An 8,917-nucleotide genomic window follows, 5' to 3' on the forward strand; every position below is an offset into this window, starting at 1 on the left:
GGGATGGTGTGTGACGGGTGCTCCCCAGACTCCATGAAGTCCACGTTCAGCCTGCTCACCCCCATTCGCTCCAGGGATGTCCGAAGCAGGTACGGTGCCCGGCAGAATTCTCGTGGCAGAGTTTGGGGGTGGTGTGTGGGGAGCCAGCTGCTGGGCAGGGCCAGCGAGGTGCCCACCCCTCAGCAGAACGCTGCCGTTGTTCTGGGTTCTTTAAGCTTCTGTGGAGGCTGGAAATAGTTCAGAGGTGGAGAGATGAGTACCAATACTCTATATTTGCTCCTTTCAGCTGGGTGTTGCTGTTCACAAATGAGAGTTTGATTTGGTGTTGTTGGCTTGCTTGTAATGTTTAATGTGGTTTCAAAATTAAGAGGCTAGCTGTGCATGCTTACAGCTGGGAAAAAACATTTTTGCTTTTTAAATTTAAAAGTACATTGGCCTTGAACTAAAATGTTAAATGGCAGAGAGGAAAAAACACCCCACACTTCAGCTTGAAACTATCATGCAGTCCTGTCACAATCCTGTGAAGTGCTGAGGGTCCTCTGCAGATGTTGAGGTTTTTTGGCTTCTGGCAGGATTGAACCATGGGCTATGAACTGCTTCAGTGTCCCCCCAGAGCTGCTCTGCACCAGCTTTGCCAGGAACCTCCTGGGGAGGTGTGATTCCACTCAGATCTCAGCACTTTCACCTACTGTGGCCCTGACCTCTTGCTCTGGTTGCTCATTTGTCTTCATTCTGAGTGCAGTTTAGGTTGCTGACTGGAGGGAACCCAGGCTGGATGTATTAGTCTGCTCACCAGTGTGTCTAATCCTCTTTGGGTGTGGGCTGCAGACCCTCCAGGAGCACATGAAAAGCTGAAGGACACCAGGAGCTCAGCTAAGGTTGTATGTTGCAAGCCTGCAGGACCTTGGGGGATAAATCTGATTATTGAGCTGAAGAGTGGGAGTCTACAGCAGTACAGGGGAAAATAACTCTGAGATAAAGTCCAGTGTTCCTAGCAGGTAAAAAAGCCCCAGAGGAAGACTGTTACTGGCTGCCAGGAGGGATTTTCTTTCCTTTCCCTCTGCAGAGCTGTTGGAGTCTGGTGGGCAGCTGGGTGGATGGTGAGTTGCTCAGCTGACATCATGCTGGCCTCCTTCTTTGCAGGGCTTAAGCAAGATTAAAAATGCTTATTCAACTTGCACCCTTTTGCCAGTCCCCCCTGCTCTTGGAAGCAGCATTTCTTTGGAGAGGCAGGTGGTGTGGGGCAGACCCAGCCTCTTGGAATGCAATATTCTTTTAGACCTCAGACTCAATGAGTCATTTACTTGAAAACTAATTTGATGAACTTAACTGAAGGAGGAATGCGAGTTCAAATCCCTCATTCAACTTAGGAGCAACGTGGTACCACAATGCTGGGAATGGTGGAGCTATTTTCTTGTTTTAATTAAACTTGAGTTGCTTCAAAATGCTGAAATATCCAGCCAATCTCTTAATTTTGTGCCTGTGGTAAGTACTAGAGGGACTGAAGACTTTGGATGGCTTCAGTCTTCTGGTCACAGAACCTGTGCAGCATCAGTCTCCCCATCACACTCGTGTCCTGGCTTTGAAAAGGCTGAATTATGACAATAATTTTGTTTTCTTGCCTATGATCCACGAGCTCTCTGTAAGGACTGGAACTTCATAAGCAGCTTCAGGCAAGCAGAATGATAAATAAACATTAAATGCTATTTTCTTGAGGCAAAGACACACTCTCAATTAATTCAAGATTCATGTGTCACAAATGATTACTCCCAACTGTCATGTCACTTCCTTAGATGCCCTTTTATGTGTCTTGTGTTCACAGGAGCTATTTGGAAGGCAGCCTTATGGCCAGTGGTGCCTTACTGGGAGCAGAAGAACTTAGCAGATATTTCCCTGATCGGAATATTGGCATTTTTGTGGCCACCTGGAACATGCAGGGTCAGAAGGTGTGTGCACAGAAGTCTCCACAGGCCTTTTGGCAGTGGTAAAGCTACCACTTGAGCTTGGTAAAAATCAGAGGAAATCAAAACCATCCCAGGCCTGGCCTACGTGGCTGCTGCTGGAGTGACTGCAGTTGAAGCCTGGCTTTGGGAAAGAGAATTTTAACCTCTTTGTGAAGCCTGAGTTGTTTTCTTGTGCTATGGAACGTGGTTGCTTAGCTTGTGCTTTTCTTGTGCTTGTCTAGTACATCTTTGCAGAACTAATATTGTTATTTTATCTCTGTTTTTTTAATAATAGGAACTTCCAGTGAATCTGGATGACTTCTTACTACCAACAGATCCTGACTATGCCCAGGACATGTATGTCATTGGGGTTCAAGAAGGCTGTCCAGACAGGTAGCAAAAACAATGTAATGAACCATCCTCTTTTTATTGTTAATTTCTTTGGGTTTAGTTAGTCTGGAAATAGTCTCCATCATATTTGTAATATTTTCAGTGAACAACCCATATAACATGACTCTGAATTGTATTGCGTGAGCACCAGGGGAAAATAGTTTTATAGGGAAATGTCACAAAACCCTGTAAATACAGAATTTGGTCGTGTTGTCAGAGCAGCTAGTATCAAAACTCCTGTCTGATTTCTGTGGGCTTCTTGCCCTAGGTCAGAGCTGGCTGTTGGCATTGGCAGCCACGTACTCATCATGAGTAACTCACTGCAAATTTTTGGTCTGTCTGAGATGGACTAACCCCAGAAGAGCAGGTTGAAGCCTCACAGAACCACAGAATGGTTTGGGTTAGACAGGACCTTCAAAAGTTATCTAGTCCAACCCCCTGCAGGGATAGGGACACCTGCAGCTAGAGCAGGGTGCTCAGAGCCCCAACCTCACCTGGGATGGTTCCAGGGATGGGGCAGTGACCACCTCTCTGGCAACCTGGGACAGGGGCTCACCACCCTCAGTGTCATACATTTCTTCCTTCTTTCTAGTCTAACTCTCCCCTCTTCTGGTTTAAAACCTCCACCCCTTGTCCTGTCCCAGCAGGCCGCTGAACAGTCTGTCCCCAGCTTTCTGACAGGCCCCTTTAAGCACTGAAAGGCCACCAGAAGGTCTCCTTGGAACCTTCTCCTCTCCAGGCTGCCCAAGCCCAACTCTCCCAGCCCAGCCTCCCAGCAGAGGGGTTCCTCAGGTCAGTGCTGTGACCCCTCTCTGGACATGTCAGGCTTTGCTTTTTTAGGGCATCTTCCCAGTGGGATCCTTTTCCCCAGTGTGTGAGCTGCTCAGGGCAGTGGTGATGCCACCACGCAGAGCCCGCTGCATGGCACCTGTGGAGCTGCAGCTCAGACTGCCCAGCCCTCACCACAGCAATGCAGCAGAGGTTGTGCTTCCACTGGCTGGATGTGCTTTGTCAGGAATATTGCTCCATTTTCACAACACTGATTTCCTTTCCTGGCTGGTGCTGTCCCCATGATCCAGCTGCTGTTCTCTCCTGCAGGAGGGAGTGGGAGATCCGCCTGCAGGAGACACTTGGGCCCCACTATGTCATGCTCTACTCTGCTGCCCATGGGGTGCTCTACATGTCAGTCTTCATTAGGAGGGACCTCATCTGGTTCTGCTCAGGTGTGTGCTCATGTCCTTTTCTCCAGGGCTGGCCCTCACCTCACTTTCCTGCTCACTGTTTCTGGAGGCTGTTTGGTAGAATCAGCCTCTTTTTCTCCTTCCAGAAGTGGAGTATGCCACGGTGACGACTCGGATCGTATCTCAGATCAAAACCAAGGGAGCTCTGGGGATCTGCTTCACGTTTTTTGGGACCTCCTTTCTCTTCATCACCTCCCACTTTACATGTGAGGCATTTACAGTTGTGTAAGGAGTGTTGTAATTGAGGGGGGTGCTTGGCAAAAAGCAGCAGGGGGATAGAGGAGCAGGACAGACAACTCAAAGCTCAGAGCTGCTGAGCTGAGAAAAATAAAGGAGGAGATTTTTTTGGTTGCAAAGTTATAAAAGAACAGCATTTAGAAAAAGAGAAATGAAGTGTATAAAATTGTATCCCTTTTTCCACATTTTCTGTCATTATTTTTCAGTGTGTGTGTGCTCCCTGGGTCAGAGTGTTACATTTCCCTAGTGGAAAATGTCCGATGTCCTTTGGACTCTCCCATCACACCAAAAATGGTAATTGAATGAGAGTGATGCATCGTTGGCAGTAACAGGATCTCTGTCTTTCAGCTGGGGACAGCAAGGTGAATGAGAGGAAGCTGGACTACAACAAAACCATCCAAGCCCTGACACTTCCCAAGAACGTTCCGGACACAAACCCCTATCGCTCCAGCTCCAGTGAGTGAGGCTGTGCTCTGCTGGGTCAGGATAAAAAGAGGCCACAGGCCTTTTGTCTGAGGATGGTTATTATTCACATGATGATTTTTTTATTGATATTATGGACACGTTTCACTTTTTAAGTGTTTTCTAGAACAAGTAGAAATTATTGTAAAACTTAAAGCGAAAGGAACATTATTTCAGTTTGCATATAGACAGGTTTGGGCATTCTCTGCCAAATTCCATTATTCTTTCTTAATGCTGTGCTGTTAACATGATGTCTAGGTACATAAGAGCTCTTTTTCTAGAAAGATGAGTTTCCTCTTTATCTGCAGTGTTGCATTAGTTTTTTGTGTTAATTTTTAGGTCCTATAGTTTGGTCTCTTTTCAGCGTTTTCTGTGATTGTTTTTAAAGATTTCTGTTCTGTTTTCTACTGGCTTTTTATTGCCACATTCAGTGATGGTCACAGGCAGAAAACATGATCAAGTATTCTGTCTCTTGGTAGTAAAAGGAAAGAATTTATGCCTGTTCCTTGCACATACCTGGCAGCACTCCTGGTGAGCTGTGCATCACACAGCTCTCACTTTGAAAGAACTGAGTGACTTTCACTTTAATGAGCGTGTAGCTACATCATATACTTTAATTTTCCTCAAAAGGATATTCAGGGAAGAACAGTTGTGCTTTGTTGGGGTTTTTTTTTTGTTTGCTTGTGGAACTTTTTAGGATGTTTACCCTTAAACTGAGACTTCTGGCTTCCACTTGCAGGTGATGTCACCACACGGTTTGATGAAGTGTTCTGGTTTGGTGACTTCAACTTCAGGCTCAATAAGGATCGTGAGACTGTGGATTCCATCTTGAACCAGAACCCAGAGACAGACATGTCCAAGCTGCTGGCATACGACCAGCTCACCAGTGAGATGAGCAGGGGTGAGAGACTGCTGGAGATACCTCCGCCCAGAAATAATTACAGCCAGATCCCTGTTTCCTAGAGACCTTTCCTGCTTTCTCTTCTTAAATTCCCTAAAAAAGGAAGGTGGCAGTTGTCAGATCCACTGGCAGTCTGTACAAGGGATGTTTCTCTGCAGCATTTTGCTATAGGCAGTGTGATCTCCCAAGCCAGTTACTGCTCTGTTTCCTCTGACTCCTTTCTAAACTGGACATCATTCTGTCACAGTGTCTGGGACATTTGGATTTGACTAACTAGAATTTGCTAGTTAATTTGCTAGAAAGGACTAACTAGAATTTGCATCAGGAGCTTTCAGTGGAAGGGGAAGCAAAGGCACCAAGTGTTCTTTGTTTAAATAACCACTGGCTATTCTTTTATCCTCACTAGGTAGGAGCTTGAGCTCCCTTCCTGGATCCCAAGCGTGTTTTTTTTCTAGCCATGTATGTACACAGCTGTTGTTTCTAGCCAGCATTAGTTAAGCACTGTTGAATAAGTGCAGAAAGTGTGCCAGGTTCTTGGGAAGGACCTGAGCTTCTCTGCTTCCCTTCCAGGGTCTATTTTCAAAGGATTCCAAGAGGCTGACATTCATTTCCGTCCCTCCTACAAGTTTGACATAGGAAAGGACAGCTATGACACCACCTCCAAGCAGAGGACTCCTTCCTACACGGTAAGGGATGGCTTCAGAGCAGCGTGCTCAGAAGTGCTGCTCAGCCTCATGCCTGCCTCCAAAAGCAGATTGTCAGCAGCAGGAACGAGCTGCCTTGCCACAGTTGGTCTGCATGTGGTACAGTCACGCTGAGATTTGTTGCTTCAGGGCAACAGGGTGTGTGGAACTGGTTTGGAAGAAAGGATGGTTGAATCTGTGTGCAGAGGGAGAGCTTGGCACAGGCTGCTGATGGTATTTTCCCTGCCTTACACTCCTGTTCAGTCTCTTCTCCCCTGTGCTCACAGCTGGCCGCAGAGCCGTGGCTGGGATCAGACTCACAGGCTTCCTGAGTGTTTCCCTCTCCCAGACACCTCGTGTCACTGAGTGGAGTGTGATGAATGAAGGGGTTGGTCTCTCTTGAGCTGGTGCTTCTTTCCAGGGTGGGAGTTACTGTGGGTGTCCCTCTCTCTGCCCCCAGGACCGAGTGGTGTTCCGCAGTCGCTACAAGGACGACATCCAGGCTGTCAAGTACTCCTCGTGCCCCGTGATCAGGACCTCAGACCATCGGCCTGTGTTTGCCTTGTTTCGTGTGAGAGTGAGGCCTGGCAGAGACAAGTTAGTACCTCCTTGTGCCACTCTGTCTCATTGCACAGGGCTCCAGTGATCCTGAGGATGTGCTCCTGTTCGGAGCCTGTCCTCTCAGGAGAGCCCCTGATATGGTTTATCCCATGGAGCTCTCTGCAGCCTGTTTGTTTTAAACTCAGTACATGCTCTCACTGCTCAGAACAGTAAGAGCACTTAAACCTCACACTGACATCCAAAATCCCTGGTGCCAGGTCCCTTAATCCTCCTGAGGGAGATAAACAGAGTCCATTGCAATTAACTGTAGAGCTGTGTTTTATCTGAGATGCAGCAATCTGTTCTTCCCATCAGTGTGGACAGCTTCCCTCTGCTGTTCCTCTTTAGCTGTTATCCCACCCCAGCTGTATGTCAGTGCAGTGTTCTGAGATCCTCCAGGGTCTCAGTGTCTCCCTGTGGGCTGTTGTGCTAGTAGAACTCCTTAGAAGATTGGGTTAAGTCACTGGAACTTAGTCTCTTTTCTGTGAGTAGCATGCTCGGGGATTTCAAGACCCAAGTATCCAGAAAATGGTGATTTCTTGAAGCACTTGATCAGCAGTGCAATTAGAATAGAGATTTGTTTGTTTGTTTGTGGGTATTAAATACCTATTAAATGGAAGTATTGCCAAGTCTGTGGAGCTGGGCTGCTGGGGTGTCCTGCTGGTCACTAGCACAGACCAAGGTGAGAGCTGCTGTGCATGACCCATCCCAGTGAATACACCAAGTTACCCATCAGCCAGTTTAGCTGTTCAGATGAATGTTTTTTTGGTGTAGCATCATAAGGAATGTCCTCTATGCATCCCTTTCAGGAATGCAGCCAAGTTTGTGCTTAAATTGGGAGCACATTTGCCTTTTACAGCCAAGATTTTCCTCATTGAAATGTATTGAGAGAAACCTCGACTTGTTGCTGTGGCAGAACAACTTTGTTTTACCTGTGTTCTCCCACTGAAATGCCTTAAGACAGTGAAAATTAGTTTTGTGGCCCTGGTTGGTTAGTGTTGGGCAAACAAGGATGTGTTTGTGCCCTGAGGTAATGGCTTTTGTTCCCATTGCAGCATTCCACTGGCTGCAGGGCAGTTTGACAGAGAGCTCTATTTAATGGGAATAAAGAGGCGGATCACGAGGGAACTTCAGAAACGACAGGAGCAGAAGGACCAAAAAGCCAGCAGCATATGTAGCGTTTCCTGAGCTGAGAACTCTTGTCTTAGAGGTGCCTGGAAAGAGGATTTCAGGCCACAGCAAACTCTGCAGGGAGCTGTCTGCTTAAGCACCTCTGGCAGTCGCTGTGGCTTGTGAAGAACGTCTTAAACCTCATCCTGGATTCATCTGCATGAGCTAATCCATGTAGCTCAAGTGCTTCTGCTGAAGAAAACGGAGTCAGTTATTTAGGACATCCATCCCAACAGATGTAATGGATTTATTTTTAACTCTACTGTTTGGAAGCAGCCGGGTGCAGTCTCTTGGGTTTGAGATGACTCCACACAGGGAGCACAGCTTCTGGAATGGGCACGACCAAGGACCTAAGAAAAGCCTGCAGAAAGGTGACAGTTTTTGTGTGTCTGTGTGATTTGGTCAGCTTATGTATGTCGTGGGGTTTGTTTTTTTTTTTCTCCTTGTCTGCAGCCAAGTGTACAGTATTCTGTAAAATGTGTAACAGGGACCAGTTAGGGGACTTGGGCAGTTTTGTGTACGGATGGTGCTTGTGTGTTGGGCTTGTCTGGTCCTCTACAGCAAGATCTGTGTGAATGTATTCCTGTACGTTTGCAGTGTAGAAAAAATGCCTTTCAATAATTATTCTCTAGGCCTTCTGTTACCAAGGGGGTAAATATCAATCTCTCACAGCATCTATTTGGCTGTCGAGACTTTGAAACAATCCCTTCCTTAACTCACTTGCCCTCCCCAGGGGTGATAACACACGACCTGCCTTTGGCAGCAGGACACTGGAGTTGAAAAGAAAGGTCTGAGCACATTTACTGTGTAAGGCTTCACCAAAGTGATGATGATGTGAAGGGAGTCCTAGGGGAGCATGCAGAGCAACCGCAGCAGCAAGGCAGTTCCATTACCTCTGATTACAGTTCATTCCTTTTATTTTTCCAATTCTGTGAACTGTGAATAACTTGCTCTTTTTGAAGTAGTGTTGTCTTAAGGCTAAACATACTACGTGGACCAGGATGGCACTGGTCAAATGTTAAGTACTGCTAATACTTCAGAATTCTTCACGGGCACAGATCGGCTGGATCATTAGTCACCTTAGTACGTGCAACCACCCTGGAGGAAGTGCTGCTATCTATGCAAGCTGTCCAAGACAGAGCTTCCCTTCTGCAGTACAAACATTGCTGGCACTGACCTGTCTGTAGCCATCAGGTATTTGGATTTCCTTTCTTTTTAAAGGAATAAAAATAAATTAATGCAATACCTTAAAGGAGAAGCGGCTCTTGCTGTAGGGTTGGGAGTTCTTTG

The 8,917-nt window shown here is 46.7% G+C and overlaps 1 protein-coding gene across 1 annotated transcript in view; it reads left to right on the forward strand.

The window, feature by feature from the left end:
- Positions 1 to 7,669, forward strand: part of INPP5E (inositol polyphosphate-5-phosphatase, 72 kDa) — an 8,700-nt gene extending 1,031 nt beyond the window's left edge. Inside the window, exons 2-11 of the mRNA XM_008947414.1 lie at positions 4 to 89; positions 1,823 to 1,946; positions 2,239 to 2,336; positions 3,432 to 3,556; positions 3,661 to 3,780; positions 4,160 to 4,267; positions 5,013 to 5,174; positions 5,745 to 5,860; positions 6,318 to 6,454; positions 7,513 to 7,669. Coding sequence (XP_008945662.1) covers positions 4 to 89; positions 1,823 to 1,946; positions 2,239 to 2,336; positions 3,432 to 3,556; positions 3,661 to 3,780; positions 4,160 to 4,267; positions 5,013 to 5,174; positions 5,745 to 5,860; positions 6,318 to 6,454; positions 7,513 to 7,645 — 1,209 coding nt within the window. The 3' untranslated portion in view covers positions 7,646 to 7,669. The remainder of the gene's footprint in view (positions 1 to 3; positions 90 to 1,822; positions 1,947 to 2,238; positions 2,337 to 3,431; positions 3,557 to 3,660; positions 3,781 to 4,159; positions 4,268 to 5,012; positions 5,175 to 5,744; positions 5,861 to 6,317; positions 6,455 to 7,512) is intronic.
- Positions 7,670 to 8,917: the final 1,248 nt, after the last annotated feature.

Source organism: Merops nubicus, unplaced genomic scaffold, assembly GCF_000691845.1.
Source record: "Merops nubicus isolate BGI_N331 unplaced genomic scaffold, ASM69184v1 scaffold34029, whole genome shotgun sequence".
In the NCBI taxonomy this organism is placed as follows: Eukaryota; Metazoa; Chordata; class Aves; order Coraciiformes; family Meropidae; genus Merops; species Merops nubicus.